This window comes from Xenopus laevis, chromosome 1L, assembly GCF_017654675.1.
Source record: "Xenopus laevis strain J_2021 chromosome 1L, Xenopus_laevis_v10.1, whole genome shotgun sequence".
Taxonomy (NCBI): domain Eukaryota; kingdom Metazoa; phylum Chordata; class Amphibia; order Anura; family Pipidae; genus Xenopus; species Xenopus laevis.
In genome coordinates, this window is record NC_054371.1 from 84,736,053 (window position 1) to 84,758,014 (window position 21,962).

A 21,962-nucleotide genomic window follows, 5' to 3' on the forward strand; every position below is an offset into this window, starting at 1 on the left:
CCCCTGGCGAGTATTTTAATACTCTATAAGCCCCTGCCCCCAATGTTTTTTTAAAAAAAAATATTCTCTGGGGCCCCAATGTTTATTTTTAAAACTTTTATGGGGGGCCCTGGCACCAACGTTTTTTAAAACGTTTAGGGGGGTCCTGACCACCAATGATTTTTTTTTAAAAACTTGGCGCCAAATTTTCAATTTACTTCTAAGGGGCCCTGACCATCAATGGCTGTTTATAACTTGTGTGTGGGGAGGTTTACTGTTTTTATCACTGATGTCTGTGTGGCCTTTTTACTGTGGCGTAGGGTGGGCGGGGCCCAGAAAATTTTAGTGTACAGGTCCCCATGATTTCTAATGGTGGCCCTGTATATAATATAACATGTCTGTCCCTCTGAAAAAGGAACAGTTGGGAGGTATGCTCTAGGTAATTACACCTCATGAAAACATTTTTATTATCATATCTTTGTCTTTGTGTTGTCTGTAAAAATGTTATGTGCTGCTCAGACACCATATGACTTTCGGGGGCACATTTACTAATGGTCGAATATTGAGGGTTAATTAACCCTCGATATTCGACTATCGAAGTTAAATCCTTCGACTTCGAATATCGAAGTCGAAGGATTTACCGATATTGGTTCGGAACGATTTTAAACCATCGATCGAAATTCCTTCGATCAGAAATTTGCTAGAAAACATTGTACCTCGGAAGGTTTTAGTTGGTAGTTGGTCGAAGTTTTTTTTTAAAGAGACAGTACTTCGACTATCAAATGGTCAAATAGACTAACGATTTTTAGTTCAAATCGTTCAATTCGAAGACGAAGGTCGAAGTAGCCAAAAAAAAACTTCGAAATTTGAAGTATTTTTTCTTCTATTCATTCACTCGAGCTAAGTAAATGTGCCCTGTAGTATTTATATAACGTAAATGATACACTTTGTCCCAACTCAATGCAATGTTGCTTCATTCAGTAACTGCTTAGACATCCCACTATGCTGCACAATAAAAACCGCCTAGATAGTATCTCAAAAATTTGTATATATTTTTTTTAAAAGGTATTGTGTTGAGTTACAAACATGAAGTATAATGTGCAACACTTTTGAGTAGTTAGGGGCCCCTGAAATCGTGCATTTTGGAGAAGAGAAATACCATAAAACTGTCATCTTGGGCATTCCTCGGGGCTTACCAGAACTCTGCTGTAATATGTAAGTGTATAGAATCCCTTTTGGTGTACTTATCTAGATGTGCCAGAAAGGATCTAAGTACAGGTATCTCATTCCAGTGCTCACAATAGGCTTAACTTGTTTGAAAGTGTAGCCACATTAACAAAAAATATCACTTGCAAACAGAGATCAGAGCTAATGTACTATCCTTGTTCTGAAATAAATACCACAAGCAGTGCTGTTGGTTCCCTTTACTACTTGTAAAAATTTCATGATATTGAATATTTTAAGGTACTAACATTTAATTTCAGATAATTTGTTTCTCTCCTTGGGCTGTATTTAAGTCCAATGCCACCCTAGGCACCTGACCTAAACATGCCCTCTATACTGTGCGCATGACATCACTTCCGCCAACCAATTGCCTGCATAATCCCTTTATCTGTAATACCCTCATTCATACTGTATGTCTAAACTGCTGGTCTTGCTGTCAATTAACCACCCACAGTCTCAGTATTACCCTGTGGCAGGGTCGGACTGGGCCGGGGGGCACTGGGAAAAAACCTGGTAGGCCCCCGGCTCTTGTGGACCCTGCCAGGTCTGCACCCACATGTAGCTATTAATGCCGCGACCCCCTTTATCGGAGGTCGCGGAAGAAAACCGTGTGCTTGCGCATGCGCACAACTACGGCGTCACGTGCATGCGTACAGACACGGCACCGCAAGCAGACGCACCAGACGCCGGCACTGCAGGGGGTCTAGAGGGCAGCCCTGGTGGGCCCGGGCCCCCCAGTCCGACACTGCCCTGTTGCTTTATCAGTTTTTTTACAGAGGGAATTGTGTAATGCACTTTTAGCTTGTATAACCTTCCTCCATACAGTACAGCTAGCTATGTTCAACCCTGTGTTCTTTCCAGGAGTCTGATTCTCAACATCTGTTTCATAAAACCTCTAAAGATTAAACCTTCTTACACTAATAAATGGGTGTGATAAAGGCTGGGCAGTGTCAAGTCTATGTAAATATACCACCTAATCCAGCTGCAACCCAATATAACTTGCCTTTGTTATCATCTGCTGAAGAGGCTAAATTAATAGATTCCTTACTAATTCCAGGGAATTTTAGACAACTAAGGTAAAAGAGCATGAGATGATGATTCTAAAACAGAATTTGGTTGCAGATCTGCATGTAACTGGTTTTATCTCTAAATATTCAATTTCCATAGCTTCCTTAAACCAACACAGACCATCAGGGCCCTTCTAAACTGTGCGGCCGGCCCTTTTCCAAAGGACCAAAGGGAAGAGTTGTCCAAAGGGCAGTTAGGGTGAGATTTGGGAAGGATGTTTATTGGCTCTCAGTATTATAGGCTCCTATAAGTCCTATGGAGGATAGTAGGACTGACACAGCAGGTATATGTTGTTTCAGTTTTATTGTTAGGAACCAAGGAGAAACATAGCCAATGCAACCATTTCCTGCTCTATAAGAGCCTTATTCTAACTTCTCTTCCTCCCCCTCTATATGTTATCCCTGCCAAATCCCTAGCCCAATACCCACAATAAAGATATACGCAATGACTTTGTGGTTAATCTGTGTAATCCACAGCTTTATTAATAATTAGATAAACTGCGCTTTTTGATCACAAGGAAGGCAAAAAACCTCTGAAAAGCGAATTTCCTTCACTAGAGGGATAAACTCCTTCCTGACCCCTTAAAGGCAATCGGATTTGCTCCCACGATCAGTGCGCCACATTGAATCAAGGGAAGCGAAGGGGGGGGAATATGGTACAGTAAGGGACTGCGGTGAAAGGATAAAAAAGAGAAGGGAATATGGCAGAATAAACATGGGCACATTTAAGCAGCACGATGAATGCTGCATTCCTTTCCATTCCATTGGACCCCAGGCAGCCTGCAGACCCTGGCATTTGCAGTCTGAGGGATGGAATGAAAAGGAATGCAGGGTCTACCAAGTGGCTTAAAGGAGTTCTTGTGTATAACACCATATTTTGGATAAAGGGGAGGAACCACTGGTGGAACTACGGTGGCTGAAAGCACCGCTGGTGAAAGTGCAGTGTATGAAAGGCGGGCATCACTGGTGGAATTGAGATGCCCCATACTTACTGCTGTTTCCTGAGGATGGGGTGCCTAGACTGAGGTGCATCGGTATTTGGTACCGAGGAAACTGCTGGTGGTGTTGGTATCATGTTGTAATGGAAACTGAAGTTTCTCACCCTCGTGTTGGCCATGGCGTCCAAGATGGCGACGGCGTCTAAGATGGCGACTCCTTCCTCCCCCATGTGGATCCTGCTGGTCCCTGTGTGATGACGTCGGCTGCCTCCCGCTCTCCGATTGGTCGCCGGCGATGGAACGGTCGCCGGCGTCAGAACGTTCGTCGGCGTCACGACGTTAGCGTCTTGACGCCGGCGTCAGCGTCATGACGTCATCGCGTCCAAATCTTGGCGCCAAAACTCGCCTATTTAAACCCCCTGGACATTGCTAACATAGCCCAAGTATAGGTTCATCTTCGTGATTCCTGGGTGTTATATTATTGACTGATTTCTTGTGTACCAACCTTGCCTGTTATTCGGATTGACCCCTTGCTGCATGGATTGAACCCTTTGCCTGTACCTCGACTATTCTTCTGCCTGATCCCTTTGTACCACGAACTCGCTGACTACCTGCCTCCTCCTTGGTCCGCACTTCAACTGCGCCTTCGGGCCCTTACATTATACTTGGGCCATGGACCCATCTGAGGAGGCTAGGCTCAACCAGATTTCGGAAGAGCCTTTCGTGGGATTGCCTCACGCATGGAGGCCTATGAAGCTCAGCAGTCACATTTTGGCCAAGCTCTTGAGGCCATTTTGGACAAGTTATCGGCTCTCTCTCCTACGGCTCAGGTTCCTGCACCTGCTCCGGCCACTATTCCTGTGGCGCCGTTCCATGTCTCCGAACCCCGGATTCCGGCACCTCCGCTCTTCAGTGGTGATTCTGAGGCTTGTAGAGAATTCATCAACCAGTGTGAGATCCAGTTCACTCTGCTACCTCATCAATATGTCTTAGAGCGTGCCAAGGTGGGATACATCATTACCCGCCTGACTGGGAAAGCTCTGGAATGGGCATCACCGTTGTGGGAGAAAGAGGACCCCCTGATAGATGATTCGAAGGCCTTTATTCGTGAGCTACGCACAGTGTTCGATGCTCCTGGCCGGTCTGCATCTGCCTCCTCTCGCTTGTCCACATCCGCCAAGGTACACGTTCGGTGCCAGAATATGCCATTGAATTCCGTACTCTGGTGGCCGAGACCAGCTGGAACAACGATAGTTATCACGTTGCCTTCTACAACGGGTTGTCCATGCGTCTGAAGGACGATTTGGTTTCACGTGAATTGCCTACTCGTTGGGAAGATTTGGTGGCGCTGGCAGTCAAAGTGGACACCCGCCAAAGAGAGCACCTTGCCGTAAAGGAACGTGTGAGGAAGTTTCAACCTCCCCTGGCTCCTCGTTTCCAGAGACCTGTTCTTCCCAGCACTTCTTCTTCTACTCCGGCTTCTTCTCCCTCCACCTCAGAAGAGCCTATGCAGATTGGTCGTGCCCGTCTTTCCGAACAGGAAAAGTTAAGGAGAAGGGCTGCTGGACTCTGTTTATACTGTGGGGGCAAATCCCACTTTGCCCATGAATGCCCTGCGAAGTCGGGAAACGCAAGTGCCTAGGTAAGTTTGGGGAAACTTACCTGGGTGGGATTAATCAACTTCCCCAAGCTTCTACTCATCGTTTCCTTCTCCCTGTACAGTTCCAGTTGGCTTCCAAGACCATCTCTACCCAAGCTTTCCTTGACTCCGGCGCAGCTGGGAACTTCTTGGGTAAAGCCTTCGCAGAACAACATTCTATTCCTCTCCAAAGTCTGGCTGTTCCACTTCGTGTTCTTGCCATTGATGATCGGCCTCTTTCTTCTGCCTTCATCTCCAAGTCTTCACAAGAATTATCCTTCAAAGTGGGCACCCTGCATACCGAGAGACTTTCATTCTTGATTATTGATTGCCCCTCGACTCCTGTAGTCCTTGGACTCCCTTGGTTGCGCACCCACAATCCAGTTATTGACTGGTCCGCAACTCAAATTTCTCGTTGGGGTTTCTTTTGTCAACAGAACTGTCTCCCAGCCCAGTCCTTGGTCAAGGTATCCTCTGTTGTTTCAAATTCTTCAATTCCTCCTGTTTATCAAGATTTCTCCGATGTGTTCAACAAGAAATCTGCTGAAGTCCTGCCACCCCACCGGCCCTATGATTGTCCCATTGAGCTTCTTCCTGGAACCATGCCTCCAAGAGGACGTACTTACCCGCTCTCCCCCTCTGAAACTGCGGCGATGAAAGAGTACATCCAGGAAAACCTGCTTAGGGGCTTCATTCATCCTTCTTCGTCTCCTGCAGGAGCAGGCTTCTTTTTCGTGGAAAAGAAAGATGGCAGTCTACGTCCCTGCATTGATTATCGTGGATTGAACAAGATTACTGTGAAAAACCGCTATCCGCTCCCCCTTATTTCCGAGTTATTTGACCAGCTCAAAGGCGCCAGCATCTTTAACAAGCTTGATCTTCGTGGAGCCTACAATCTCATTCGGATCAGAGAAGGGGACGAATGGAAAACCGTATTTAATACTCGTGATGGGCACTACGAGTATCTCGTGATGCCCTTTGGACTCTGTAACGCCCCTGCGGTTTTCCAAGAGCTGGTAAATGATGTCTTCCGGGACTTACTTGGCATAAGTGTGGTCGTATACCTAGACGACATTCTAATTTTTTCTTCAAACCTTTCCGAGCATCGAATCCAGGTACGGGAAGTTTTGTCTCGTTTAAGGAAAAATAATCTGTTTGCCAAGTTGGAAAAGTGTTCCTTCGAAGTTTCTTCTATTCCTTTTTTGGGGTACATTATTTCCCAACAAGGCTTCAAGATGGATCCGGCCAAAGTCTCAGCGATCCAGGATTGGCCCCTCCCCACCAGCACTAAAGCTATCCAGAGGTTTATTGGCTTTGCCAATTACTACAGACAGTTCATCAAAGGCTTCTCCTCCAAGATTTCCCCTATCCTGTCTCTCATTCGGAAGGGTGGGAAGCCCCAATGTTGGACACCTCAGGCTTTAGAAGCTTTCAAGAACCTCAAGGACTCTTTTTCATCTGCCCCAATCCTTAGGCACCCAGAACCTCTTCTACCATTCTTCATTGAGGTGGATGCCTCCGACGTAGGAGCTGGTGCGGTGTTGTCCCAAAGGTCTTCTAATGATGGCAAACTTCATCCTTGTGCTTTCTTTTCTAAAAAGTTTTCTTCTTCTGAGCAGAACTATGACGTGGGAAACCGTGAGCTATTGGCAGTTAAACTAGCTCTTGAAGAGTGGAGACATCTGTTGGAAGGTTCCTCGGTGCCAGTATCTATCTTTACGGATCACAAGAACCTTGAATTCATCCAGTCCCTTAAACGCCTCAATCCCAGACAAGCTAGATGGGCACTTTTCTTCTCCAAATTCAATTTCGTGATCACATTCCGCCCGGGGTCCCGAGGATTCGTGTTCCGAAGACCCTGAATCCATTGTGCCTCCTGCCTTATTCCCCACCATGGCCTCTCAGTTATTGTCCGCACAGTCCTCTGCTCCTGACAGTACTCCTTTGGGGGTTGCTTTTGTTCCTCCAGATCTTCGTCATTCTATCCTTGCTCAGTCTCATAATTCCAGACAAGCCGGCCATCCGGGTATCAAGAAAACTACTGAACTCCTGTCTCGCCTAGTGTGGTGGCCTTCTCTCCGAAAGGACGTCAAGGATTTCGTCTCCTCCTGTTCTGTTTGTGCAGCTTCCAAGTCTGGCCACTCCCCTCCCAAAGGATTACTTCTACCTTTACCTATTCCCTCTCGTCCATGGACTCACCTGGCGATGGATTTAATTGTGGATTTGCCTGTTTCCCTCGGTCATACTGTTATCTGGGTCGTGGTTGACCGATTCAGCAAGATGGCCCATTTCATTCCCCTGCGTAAGCTACCTTCTGCTCAGGAACTCTCTAAATTATTCATCCAACACATCTTTCGTCTTCACGGATTCCTGGCTGAAGTGGTGTCGGACAGAGGTTCCCAATTCGTTTCCAAATTTTGGAGATCGTTATGCAAGGCACTTCATATCTCCCTCCAGTTGTCCTCTGCCTATCACCCTCAATCTAACGGAGCTGCTGAGAGAGTCAACCAAGCATTGGAGCAATTTCTTCGTTGCCATGTCTCCTTGTGCCAAGACGACTGGGCAGACCTTCTTCCTTGGGCAGAATTTGCTCACAACAATGCTATGCACGCTTCTTCTGAAAAGTCTCCGTTCTTTTGTGTCTATGGTCAGAATCCTCTAGCTTTTCCGCAAGATCTTCTTCTCACAAACGTCCCTGCTGCCAATGATCAGGCCGCTCATATGCTTGCTATCTGGGTTGCCACTAAAGCTAATTTGGAAAAGAGTTCTCTGTCTCAGAAGAAATTCGCGGACAAGAGAAGAATTTCTTCCCCACAATATTGCCTCGGTGATAAGGTTTGGCTGTCTACACGGAACATTCATCTTAAAGTTCCTACTCCTAAACTCGGCCCCAAGTTCATCGGTCCTTTCCCCATTATTGAAATCATCAATCCCGTGGCAGTTCGTCTTCAGATTTCCCCCGAGATGCGGATTCCCAATGTCTTCCATGTATCTCTTCTCAAACTGGCAAAAGATTCTTCTTCTTCTTCCTCGTCTTCTCCTACTCCTTTTCTTATTGATGGACACCAAGAATTTGAAGTCAAAAGAATTCTGGACTCTCGAATTTCCAGGGGTAGGTTTCAGTATTTAATCGAATGGAAGGGTTTTGGTCCAGAGGAATGCTCCTGGGTGAAGGACTCTGACGTCCATGCTCCTCTTCTTATTCGAAAATTCCACAAGCAATTTCCTTTCAGTCCCGGTTACGGTGGTCCTGAGGCCCCCCCTAAGGAAGGGGGTACTGTAATGGAAACTGAAGTTTCTCACCCTCGTGTTGGCCATGGCGTCCAAGATGGCGACGGCGTCCAAGATGGCGACTCCTTCCTCCCCCATGTGGATCCTGCTGGTCCCTGCGTGATGACGTCGGCTGCCTCCCGCTCTCCGATTGGTCGCCGGCGACCGTCAGAACGTTCGTCGGCGTCACGACGTTAGCGTCTTGACGCCGGCGTCATGACGTCATCGCGTCCAAATCTTGGCGCCAAAACTCGCCTATTTAAACCCCCTGGACATTGCTAACATTGCCCAAGTATAGGTTCATCTTCGTGATTCCTGGGTGTTATATTATTGACTGATTTCTTGTGTACCAACCTTGCCTGTTATTCGGATTGACCCCTTGCTGCCTGGATTGAACCCTTTGCCTGTACCTCGACTATTCTTCTGCCTGATCCCTTTGTACCACGAACTCGCTGACTACCTGCCTCCTCCTTGGTCCGCACTTCAACTGCGCCTTCGGGCCCTTACACATGTGCTGTTTGTGAGTTGTTCCGAGGACCATCTGTAAAACCAAACAAGAGATCTTCATACCTCAAGTCTACAAGAAAATCATGTAAACATTAAATAAACCCAATAGGATGGGTTTACTTCCAATAGCTATATCTTAGTTTGAATCAAGTACATGAAACTGTTTTATTATTACAGAGAAAAAGGAAATCATTTAAAAAAAATTGGATTAGTTGAATAAAATCAAGTCTACGGGAGATGGACTTTGCGTAATTAGGAGCTTCTTGGATAATGGGTTTCCGGATAACGGATCCCACACCTGTTATATTTAGGAGCACATTAAGCACAAATCAGGTGATTAAGCAAAATTAAATGATTGACCAAGTGTGGGAAAAAAGGATGGATTATATACTGCACCTGAATAGCTCTCATTGTTCTTAATCAGTATGGCCTTGTTGATCTTCTCTAGGTCTTTGAAGAGGTGTTTCAGGTGGGCCTTGATGTATCTGTAGTCCTGCCAGAACTCGTTTTTAAGGTGTAATTTCCACAATTTTGTAATCTTAACACAAGGCACCCTAATTCTAGGCATGTAACTATTGTTCTGGTTTGTGCTACTTGTCTTTATTCTCAGGTCCTCCCTTACCCATCATCTACTCGAGCAGCAGAGTAAATGGTCTAACACTTCAAAAGCTGTAACAAGTAAACAAGAAATACCAAACACACTATATTCTATAACTACGAATCAGCCACAGGGGGTGCTGGGAACTATAGTTAAGGCGCAGCTAGATCAGCACAGGTTTAGAGTCAGTGGGACAGCAAGTACTCATGTTGTCTCACTCCCCTTAGCAATGGCACACAGGCAGATTTTGGTTACTTTGGCACCCACAAGTTTTAGTAGTTTGGAAAGTGGAAGGGCAGCCACCAGGAACCATTTTCAAGGCCCCATCATTGATTGTCCCCTTCCTTTGTACCCCCTGATGGCTTATCACCAAATATGAAACCCCTCCCCCTTTTCCAATGAAATTGGAAAAGATGGAACTGGAAAGACAAACTGATATCTCCAATGGACAATTTCATGACAAGCACCTTCCCAGACAATTTTTGGAGCTTTTCTCTAGGCTAAAGTCCAGACTGGGATCTAAAAACGGCCCTGGCATTTTAGACACACAAAGGCCCTGTCAGCCACCCCCCCCAGCAGCCAATAAATAGTGTATGTCTATTACCCCCTTTGGCATTTGCCAGAACCCACAGATTGCCAGTCTAGGCCTGGCTCTAGTCCCCAAACTACTATAGATCATGGAAGCCCCACTGCCCAAACTATCCCCTTGTATCAATGACTTTATGCCCCCCCATAAAGTCTGCTCCAATTACCTTCCCTGACAGCTTTCAGCCAATCAGTGCTGAGCTGGGAGTGATGTCATCCTCAAGTAAGGCATGATATATATACCAGTAATTGGCAGCCAATCACATCAGTCACACACATGTGCATTAATGAAAATACAACAAATAGACATCAAACATAAGCAGTCATAGAACCAAGGCCACCATCAGAGCTCATTGGTCCCTGACTCGACTCTCCCATGTCCAATGCCCACAAAACCTGCCGCCTTAGGCACAGGCCCTCGGGTGCCTAAATATAAATATGCCCCTTTCCTCTTCTCAGAGATAACACGGCTCCTACATCAGAAGCAGTTTCTGGAAACCGCAGATATTTTGTATGTACAATACTGTAACAGGTGCTGAGGAAGGCATCCACCTTCTAATTAAATCTGTCAAGGACAGTGTTTGCATGCAGTGCTTCCTTTAATGAGGACTCAGAGAAAAACAAATTGTTTGTTGCCTAATATTTCCACACACACTCCCTCTCACAAACACACACACTCCCTCTCTCACACTCTCTCACACATAAGGTTGCCACCTAGCTAGTATTTTACCGGCCTGGCCGGTAATAATGATGGTTGATCCCAATGTTATTAATAGGGAAAAAAGAGAAGTATATAGGAAGGCCAGTATTTTTGTCCAGAAAAGGTGGCAACCCTACTCACACACACACTCTCTCTCACAAACACACACTCACACACTCCCTCTCTCACACACACACTTCATAATAGAGGATATTCTCTTGCCAAATGTAAAAAATGTAAAGTCGGTGAAATGTTTTATGCATTAAATATTGGTGGGCCACAAAAAGTTGTATAACATATGGAAATACTTAAAATGAGGGTATGTAAAATGGAGGCTTCACTGTATGTGTATAGTTGTAACTAGAACTCTAGAGGGAATAACATTCTACAAACCTCTGGCTATTAATTTTGTTAAGAAAGTAGAAAATACCAAATGTTGTCCTGGCAAACAAGGAGATTGTGTCACTAATAGAATGGCAATGCTATACATGTGCAACAGTTACTACTCTATATATTTATAGAAAAGCTGTTGTTAGGTTTGTGTGGAAACCAAAATATGTGCAATATGTTTTCTTCCTTGCCCCCCCCCCCATCCCTGGAAATTTTTCTGTGGACGCCCATGTAATATAATATACATAACACAATTGCCATTTTTTTTTTTTTTTTTTTACCACTAGTCCCAGACTAAACTCCTATTTTACTATAGAGCATAACCTTGAATACTCCCTCGCGCACATTGCCAGTGGGTAACTGAGTAAGGCTACTTCTGCTTTAGCCAGAGTCCAGACCCAACTACACAAAACTGGTGGAACAGATACACCTTACAGTTACAGCTCACAATGCGGTACTTTTAAAGAGATACTTTGCTTGTTTTATAGTACGACAAACTCTAAATCACACAGGACAATGTTGTTAACTCGCTTCCTGCGAAAGCATGCTAATTATTTCGGAATTTCCAGTTCCAAAACATATGAAAGCTCTGCGTCCATCTACCCGCTTCAAACAATAAGGCCTTTGGGACGATCAGCTGATATCTTAAGCCACGCCCTGCCTACGTTCTACACTCCAACACGTCCCCGCCACGTCCTCCACGCACGCGCAACAAGCCATCGCACCTTCCGGGGTTGTGTGCACACGTCATTGCACTTCTGCCCTGTGTGTACACACAGTCTTAGCCCTATCTGCCCTCCCCCCCTGCACCATTCACCGCACAGGGCGCTGCGAGTAACCCAGTGTTCCGAGCCTACTTGTGACCACTGCAGGGGGCTTCCTTCGGGGTGTGCATTTTGTGCTGCTGCTGTAGGAATCAAATAATTCAGGATGAATTTCCTCAGGGGAGTGATGGGAGGGCAGCAACCCTCTGGAGTTCAACAGTCCGGAACCCAGACCGTGAGTGACAGCAGATTTCCTCTTATAATAGAACACTGATCTTCTACCTGTTGTACAAAACGTAGTATACACGCCTTCCTGCGGTCAGGAATGCTGGGAGTTGTAGTGCAAATGCAGCAGCTTAAAGGCCTTGTCATTCCTGATATAGAATATTGGTCAACATCATCCCTCCAAATCAAGCTGCAAGATTCTCCAAAAATGCAATGGTTTTCATAATTTTTGGGGGAAGTTCTCCATTTTGACTGGCCGGCTAATGATTTGCTCCCCATCCCCAGCTCATAGGAGGTCTGCCATTGTTTCAAAGATAGCTTGTGCAGTGTAGTGATCACACCCAATCTCCTGGTCATTGACCATCTAGTTAGGCTTTTCATTTCTGGCCCCTGTTGGTCTTCTGGCTTGGCCCACTAGACATAGCTCTGGGTCCCACTAGCAAGTTCCACAATCTGGGAACCATACATTAGTAACTTTTGTGATTGATAGGAAAGCTCTATATTTGTCTAGTCCTTTTAATATTTTTAGATACATCCTTTGCACATACATGTGGCACACACTCAAGTGCAAAGGATGTATCCAAAATGCTAGATGGACTAGACGAATATAGAGCTTTCCTATCAATCACAAAAGGTACTAATGTATGGTTCCCAAATTGTGGAACTGGCTAGTGGGACCCAGAGCTATGGCTAGTGGGCCAAGCCCATCTGAACAATACACACACTTGACCAAATTGCAGCAGCTGTACAATTGCAGCTGCTTTAATGATGATGCTTTAATTCTCTAGAAACATCAAAATGCGACACACCAGGCTTTGGCATGTATGCCAAATATCCAATCTTTTCCAGTATTACGATGGCCTTGCTTTCAGTAAGCATCTGGTGGACACATATACAGATAGATAGCTGGAACAGTTCTAACAATGCAGTGAGCCTTAATAATTATAATAATAGTGTTACAGATGTCTTGTTAAAGTTTGCAGACATTGTCAGTAATTAGAATTGTCTGTGTATTTTTTATATATAAAATATATTTTTAGATTTATTCTTGTTATGATTGCATGTTTAGTGGCACATTAAGTAAATTAAATGTGGCTCTTGAAAGCATAGATTTAATTGGAAGTAGCAGGTAGATCATCCTTGTATTCTTGAAAAGGTCGTGAACACTAACACTAAAAAAATACTCTTCAGAATATTAATGTACATTAAGAGAACTAAACCTTAAAAATGAATATTGCTAAAAATGCCATATTTTACATAATGACCTTATTGCACCAGCCTAAAGTTTCAGCTTGTCGGTAGCAGCAATGATCCAGAACATCAAACTTGTCACAGGGTGTCACCATCTTGGAAAGTGTCCGTGCACTGCATGCTCAGTGGGCTCTGAGCAGCTGTTGAGAAGCTAAGCTTAGGGGTTGTCATAAATTATCAAGCAGAAAATGAGGTTGGCCTGTAATATAAGCTGAAGCTACAGGGCTGATTTTTAAATTCTGATGCTAGTTGCACTGGTTTCTGTGCTGCCATATAGTAACTATCTGTATTAATTACTAATCAGCTTTATATTGTGACATTTATATTCTATGTGTACTGTATATTGTGAATGGGTCCCTAAGCTCAATAAGTGACAGCAGCACAGAGCATGTGCAGTGAATCAGCAGATAAGAAGATGGGGAGCTACTGGGGCATCTTTTTAGACAAAGATCTTCCCTGTTAAAAGGCTGTGGTTGCCTTGGGCTGGTACAGAAGCCCAAAACATAATGTACACCATTTCTACCCTACTTCTTTAATCAAGCTTTACTTCACCTTTAAATAGTTAACTATAGGTCATGTTGTTTGTTTTTCACAAATAGGTTTGCTTCTGTATATAATTGTTACTTGAAGTACTTAAACCTGACTGTTTTGCCAACTTGACTGTACCATCTCAAGCTGTGAATGTAAAAGTATTGAGCAAATACTTCTATAGCAAAACTATAGATAGCCTGTAAAGGCAATGTTATGGTAAATGTAACATTTGGATGAGTGCTTTGTATTAAAACCTTTGCAAAATAGCAGTGCGTTAAGAGATCTAAGGGATAGTTCACATAAGGAGATTGCCTCGTCTTTTGAGCGACAATCTCCCCGAACTGCCTCAGCGTGTTTTCCCATAGGCTTTAATGAAAAGTTGCCTGCGCTAAAGCACACGGGCGATGCGTTTTCCATAGTCCCCAGAAGTTGCAGGACTTCGGGCGACTATGGAAAACGCACAAGGAGATTCGGGGAGATTTTGTCGCCTGGCGACTAATCGCCTCGTCTTCTGAGCAACAATCTCCCTGAACTGCCTCAGCGTGTTTTCCCATAGGCTATAATGAAAAGTTGCCTGCGCTAAAGCACACGCGGCGATGCGTTTTCCATAGACGCCCGAAGTTGCAGTTCGGGGGGATTTTAAAGCTGTATTATTTATGTTTTATAACAAGCAATAACAGTAAATAAACATGTTCTATATATTTGCATCATTGCTTTACATTTTGATAGCGGAGCAGTTGTCAGTAGTTGTATAAGACTTGCCTTGTTTAAGAAGCATTTGTAAAGGAAGTGACCCTATTTAAGCATTAAAATTCGGGTCTGACCTTCAGATGAAAATAAAAAAGCATGCATTATTCTGTAGCTTCAATCAAATTCCTCCATATTGTGTCATATTTCTGGGGGCACTCCCTAGCAGCGTATGTGAGTTGTCCCAGGGGATATTTGTATAATATTTGTGCCCAGAAATGTGTATCCAGGCATTTCCAGATAAGATGGAGGTAGTTTATCTCCAGTACACTGCATTTGGGAAATTCGGAATAATCACATCTACCCATATGGAACAACATGGCGTTCGGTGGAGCTTATGTATAATTCTAAACTTTATCAATCTGTCTCTGTTTGAGACCAAATAGTGATAGGCTCTGCTAGTGGCTTCATCCAAATCATCTATTTCTGGAAATTTCCTTTGCCAGGATGCGAAGGCTACAGTGAATGGGGATTTTTATTATGTGGAAGAAATTTTTGTTTCTACCGAGAAGTAAAGGGCAAAAATGTTTGTGCTATAATGGTGTTATGTAATAAAAAGTTCACATTTTGCAACATGTCAAATTATCTGCAACCAATCTGCAGGTAGCATTCATCTGTTTCTAAGAAAGGTCTTTAATCGCAACATTTAGTGAGAGACTGCATGTAAATTAACTTGAAAAGTGATGTAGATACCTGTGGAATCTACTGTTCCCAGCAGATTCCTTGACCAAGTATACTCATTTTCATCTTTATTGAAGTAGCTGCTTGCCTTTTTAAAAGGGGTTGTTCATCTTTTAAAGTAACTTTTTGTATGATGTAGAAAGTGATATTCTGACACAATTTGCAATAGTTTTTCATATTTTATGTGTGTTTTTTGAGTTATTTAGTTTAGTAATTCAGCAGCTCTCCAGTTTACAATTTCAGATTGCTAGGGTCCAAATTACCCTATAAACCATCCATTGATTGGATGAGACACTGGAATATGAATAGGAGAGGACGAGAATAGGAAAATGAGTAATAAAAATTAGCATTCACAATAGATTTGTAGCCTTACAGATCAATGACCTTCATTTGAAAACTGGAAAGAGTCAGAAAAGAAGACGAATCATTCAAAAACGATTAAAAATAAAGGAAGACCAATTGAAAAGTTGCTTAAATTAAGCTATTTTTTAACACACTTAAAGTTAACTAGGTGAACCACCACTTTAATAAAATCCCTGTTGGAGTTTAGCCCTAAGGAACATTTTTATAAATTCAAGCCTTTTAGATTAAAGTCCAATTTGGTTAAACGTAGTAATTTGGAAAATATGGTTTACATTACCCTACATTTGAAGCATTTATATTTCATACGATTTATATTTCATACAATTCTCATATATTTTCCCATATATTATCTTGATATATTCTCTTATAATTATTTTCCAGATCCAGAAGCTGTGCGACAGAGTTGCCTCTGCCACTCTGCTAGATGACAGAAGAGATGCAGTTCGAGCCCTTAAATCCTTATCAAAGGTTTGTGTCATGTTTTCTGTAAAGTAATTTATTACTAGAACCCTAAGTTTGGATTTATGTGAACACTGTTTATGTGTCTGCGCCAAGGCAGACACAGTGGCTCTGGGTGCCAACACATCCCAGCAGACGGGCATTTTTTTAGCCTGGCCTTGTGCTTATAGTTGGCCGAGAAACTGCCTGTGTGCCAGTAGCCGTAAGTGTTAAGTTGATATTGACTTGTCTCCTTTGATTGAAATTTGCTTAGTTTCATATTTCAGCTAAAACATTAGATTAGTAGGAGACGTGCATGCTTCTGGATTCATCAAACAAGAGGATTTTTATATCTAACTTTGATCAGATCAGACCGCTCTCATTCTGAATAGTTAGCTGGGAGAAACACATACAAAACAATGGTTTACCAATTCTGCTATCATCAAACAAATGATAGATGCACCTTGTGTAGCCAACAGCACCAGGCACAACTTGTATGAGGAGATAGCCTAAAGCGCACAGAGCGTTAACCTATGTTATTAAAAAAATTCTGAATCACAAGAGCTGCATCAGACTTATTGGCTAGATAGACTTTGGTCGCAGTCCGGTCTGCTTGTATTGGTTGTTACTCAGTCCCTCTTTAGAAGAAAAAGCAAGCTCTTTCCCCTGATCTTAATTGTTGCTGTATCTGGGGTCTAAATAGAAGCAAAATAGAAGCAGCATACGTCTGCAGTAGTGTAGCCACTTTTTTCTTTAAAATAACTCAATACAGACAGTAATTGAATTCATTTATTGTCTTACAAGGTCAAAGCTCTATATCCTGTTTATGTGTAATGCAGATTAAATATGTTCAACTTTAAAACCGGTCATGTGACATATCTGCATTAGCTATATATCAGGAGTGTCCTTAGTTTACTAATGCGAGATCTGCTGTTAATAATTATCTCTCCAACCAGAAATATCGCTTGGATGTGGCCACTCAAGCTATGGATCATCTTATCAATGTTCTACAGACAGACCGGTAAGCTGTCAGTCCCCTCAGAATGAAGATAAAATTGGTTATATGGATGGTGGTTTTTAACAATATTAAATTAGCCTCCCCCATGTTTGGGCCTTTGATATCAGTCTAGTTGTTACTGGTTTATCCAGACTGAAAAGTCTGTTTTGCCTGTGCTATTTAATTGCTTGACAAAGAAGTGACAGGAGTTTTTATGCCTAGTGAATGTGATCATGCAGCAATTGTCCCATGTGGGGCTAAATAAAATAATTTTTGCTTACACTGAGATCTAGTTTTGCAAAATGTGCCCTAGTTTAATAACCAGTTCAACCATAGCAACAGACAGTTGCTGTTGTCTTAACTATAACAGGATGGCCGAAACTGTTGATTGCTTAGGGTTGGATGCACTTGCATCCGTGCAGCTGCGCAGTAGAGTCCTGCGCGGGTTAATTTTTGGACCCACAACCTGAACTCGCAATTTGATCTGCATGTTCCCGCTACCTGACCCTCAATAGGCCAACTAACCTTCCAACCTGGGGGAAATGCAAAATCGGAAGTGCGATCACATTTGACCGGAACTGACGTTACTCTGGCGCTTACTCTTCACAAGTATTTTTTTAAAAACTGGAAGAACCACAAAGGGAGGTTGAAAGCGATCAAGCCCACACCGTTGTTGCGTACTCAGCCGGGTTACCTGTGGACTGCCTTCACGACCAAGGAATCTGGGACTTTTTGCTCCAAATCCGACCACTTTGCAGGTATTCCGCAGGTACCCGACCCGATGCAGGACTCTACTGTGCAGCACTGCAAAGTTATGCATGACCTCAGCAAGTTTTTGTGACTGCGGCTGCACTTGCGAGACATAATTGACCCCATATATGTTAAAAACAGGCCATTTTGGATGTATAGTATTCTACTACTAGTTTCAGCTTCATTGGCATATTACATTGCAGTTAGACTCAAAGGAAGGATGGCTTTTTTAGGTGAACAATTATGAAGATATTCAGCAAATAATGTATACGGTTTCTCTTTTGTTAGATAAAAAGGAAATCTGTGAAAACTTTTTCTGAACTTTGTCTGACCTTAAAATTTTCCTTTCAGTTCCGATTCTGAAATAATTGGTTATGCGTTGGACACTTTATACAATATAATGTCAAATGACGCCGATGAAACAGGTGAGAGTGTTAATGTTTAGTATACTCCTCATATGCTTCTATCTTCTACTTCTGTTGTAACTTTTTTGGTTTAGCTCTTTTTTTATTTCACATAGGTGTTTCTTAACCTAAAGCAAAGTATTTGAATGATACTGGAAAGCGCCTGTCTGTTAAATAACCAGATAAGCATTTTTTTTATCTATCCTCACTATATGCTTATTGGCACAAAAAAGTATGTAAATATATCTATTCTAGTGCCAGTGTTTATTCCCAGGGCCAATAATTTTCTGTGTGAAGCTTCCAGTTATAAATTGCCTCTTCAACGTATTCAATATGCATCTTCATTAGAAGGATAATATATATTTAAATTCTTTAAATAGTAGACACAAGGGTATTTTCCATTTTGGTGATGCCATTGCAGGTTATGCTTTGCTTTGTTTGGTGTATATACCACACTAACCATGAGCTTTCATTTGGTGTGTCACAACCTGCAAAAAAGAACCTTATGCATGGCTAGAAATGCCCAAATTATGATAGCAAAATATGACCATTAAAATGTACTCCCATGTAATAATCTATATTTACCTGTGGCTGAATTGTGCAAAGGCTGTGCACTCCAAACAGCAACTTAATCAGAATATAAATTCATTTTACATGTAACAGGATTTGGCTTTACAGCCCACCACCAGATTGTCAGTCAATTCTCCCCCACCCACTGTCCCCATGTGTGAGCACACACCCATGTCTCCACAAGCTTTCACAACACCATCAGAATACACTAATTTTATATTATTAAAGGAAAAGGAAGTCTCTGTCACTGGCCCAGGTATATCTCTTATCTGATACCCTTGGTTGGGGCTACTCTTAGCATAAAACTGCACAAATCCCCATACTTGCATGAGAATAGCGAATCAACCCACTTCCTGCTACTTCGTGTGGGTGCGCATGTGCAGTAGAGTGAAAAGTTAAACTTTAAAGGGGAAACAAATCCCCCTACTAATAAAAATCACTACCCCCTACCCTACATAGCCCCCTTCCTGCTCCCCCCCAGCCACGATGTTAACTCCTGTAGTTGCCCCTAACTCTCCTTGCAGAGTCAGCACAGCAGAGCTCTCGGGCGACATCTTCGGGTCTTCTTCTTTCCCTTCTGCAATTTCTGTCACTTTCGGCGCATGTGTAGTTGTCACTAACCAGAAGACTGTCCAAAAGTGCATGTGCTGATACGGCGCTCACTTGCGAAAGACCGAAGATGACACCCGTGAGCTCCACTGCGCTGACTCTGCAAGGAGAGTTAAGTAAACAATTAGGGGCAATTAGGAGTTGCCACCTAGGCTCGAGGGGAGCAGGGAGGGGGGCTATGTAGGGTAGGGGGTAGCGATTTTAAATAGCAGGGGGTTTAGTTCTCATTTAACAAAAAAATAACCTTTTCAATCAGCTGCACATGTGTCAGCCCAGGGGCATTGAAGGAATGGTCCGTGATGCCAGCTTAAAAGTACCCCTTGCTGGTGCAGTTTTCTGCTACCTGGGGTATCCGTTGATTACAATAACCTGGGGTGGGGGGGGGGTGACAAACATTTGGCACCCTCTAGTGCAGGGGTCCCCAACCTTTTTTATCCGTGTGGCACATTAAAATGAAAAAAGAGTTGGGCAGCAACACCAGCATGAAAAAGTCCCTTGGGGGTGCCAAATAAAGGCTGTGATTGGCTATTCGGTAGCCCCTATGTGGACTGGCAGCCTACAAGAGGCTCTGCTTGGCACTATACTTAGTTTTTATGCAATTAAAACTTGCTTTCAAGCCTGGAATTCAAAAATAAGCACCTTCTTTGAGGACCCTGAGAGCAACATCCAAGGGGTTGGAGAGCAACATGTTGCTCACGAGCTACTGGTTGGGGATCCCTGCTCTAGTGACTGAGACTTTTAAAACCCTGACTTTTTGAGAATCGAGGTTTAAATTTTAGCTGCCTATCATATCCTTTCCCTGATACAATGTCTGCTTCCTTATTTCTCCACTTACTGACTGATCCAACCTCATACATACAGTTGGTCGATTTCCTTCCTGGAGCCTTCTAACAAGGGATACAGGTGATGAGTATTGCTTCTGGCAAACAGGCAGGCCCATAGCATTATCTGCATGAACAATTATTGTAGATGTCATGGAGCTCCCTGTTAAGAAAACGCATTTGTTTGGTTGCACCTTTTTTGCTTTGCAGAAAGAACTGTGAAAAAATATCACTTCAACAAAAAATAAATTTTTGCTTTGCAGGATTTGAACAGAAATTTATATAACTGTTTAAATGAATGTTTACATATAACACTTTTGTTAAACATACTTATTTAACCAGCCAGGCTTTTGCACAGTTTCAGTCTTGCTATAATCGTGTGATGCTCATTTCATATCCTTAAGAGCAAAGCGGTATATTTTTTTGGCATAAATGTCACTAGTTTTGGAAGCACAAATGTCACCTTGAATTTACCATCTCTGTGGCTATCTTGTGTTGTGAACTTATCATCTCTTTTTTTTTTTTTATGTCTACCTTTGTCTACCAGCTGAATCTGAAGGTAAAAAAGTGAAGTTCTTGCATGTGTGTGGTACAGCTCTTCTTGCTAGTCGTAATATAGATGTGAAACTCTCCTGCTTGCTTTATCACAACTTTGCAGTTCTACAAAAGTTCCCAAAAAAACGAAAATATTGTGCTAGTTTTCCTTTAAAGGCAGATGGGGTGATTTGTGTGTTTTGCCATGCTTTTGAGAATAATTTTCTGCACAAAACACTGGTTGCTTTTATATGATTTAAAGAAGAAGGAAAGGCACTTTCTACTTGGGGGTGCCAAAAGTTAGGCACCCCAAGTGATTCTATTTACTTACCTGACACCCCAGGCCGGTGCTCCTATTAAAAGAAAACTGCAACGGCCCGGGGTTGTTCCAGCAAGCACCACGGATTGATCGTCTTCTGGCTTCTTCTTTGTTTTCACGGCTGTACATGCACAGTACAGTGAAAAGCCAAAAGTGAACGAAAAAGCCAGCTATTTCGTTTATACTGCACATGCATCTGCCCCAGGTCAGGTAAGTAGATACAATCCCTTGGCGGTGCCTAACTTTTGGCACCACCAAGTAAAACACCTTTCCTTCTCCTTTAGATTCTAAGTAAATGTTGTGTTGATGTAGAGTGTTTTTTCCTCTACCTGTGCAGCTATATAATATTCCAATTCACCCTGTATTCCATTACTTGTACACAGGAAGATTTGTAGCTTTTTGTCACCCCTTGAATTTATGGCTCCAAGGGGGGGAAAAACCTCTGGAGCATATGGAGATATGCTTTGTAGCTATACATGTATACTTTATGCTAAGGTCCAATGCAGTCTGCAGTGTGCATTAACATTCATGACGACTTGCAATGCAGTATAAAGCTTTTGTATGTTTGAGCTACCAACTCAAGTCACGTATAATTTTCTTACAGCTCTGTACGGTCCCATGCCTGTATTAAATAGAGGGGGTATTTGCAACAGATCATTTATAGCTCGTGAGGCTGCATGAAAGATTTACCATGTTATCATTGTGGGCATAGAGCATATTAGGCTGGAAAAACATTTCATAAAAACACCACTGCAGACATTGGGGAAATGTGGAACTGAATTTGATTTTCCATTTGATTGAATCTTACCCTGTGTCTCACATGTTTCTTCCTTTTCCGAACTCATGTGCAGTGCAGTATTTTTTTCATGTCTAGCCCCATGTCAGATTTCAAAATTGATATATAAAAAAATCTGTTTGCTCTTTTGAGAAATGGATTTAAAGGAGAAGGAAAGCTACGGAGGCATTTTATTGCCAATAGATTAGCTGCAATAGTGCAAGCTAGAATGCTATATTTATTCTGTAGAATGTTTTACCATACCTGAGTAAAAAGCTCTAGAAAC

General features: G+C 42.9%; 1 protein-coding gene across 4 annotated transcripts in view; it reads left to right on the forward strand.

The window, feature by feature from the left end:
• The first annotated feature begins 11,595 nt into the window (after positions 1 to 11,595).
• uso1.L (USO1 vesicle transport factor L homeolog) overlaps positions 11,596 to 21,962 on the forward strand; it is a 40,545-nt gene continuing 30,178 nt past the window's right edge. For 2 of the 4 annotated variants that reach the window (XM_018244053.2, XM_018244059.2), the window contains exons 1-4: positions 11,596 to 11,896; positions 15,841 to 15,927; positions 16,854 to 16,918; positions 17,996 to 18,069. In XM_018244053.2, the coding sequence (XP_018099542.1) occupies positions 11,828 to 11,896; positions 15,841 to 15,927; positions 16,854 to 16,918; positions 17,996 to 18,069 (295 nt within the window). In that variant the 5' untranslated portion in view covers positions 11,596 to 11,827. 4 annotated transcript variants of the gene reach the window in all.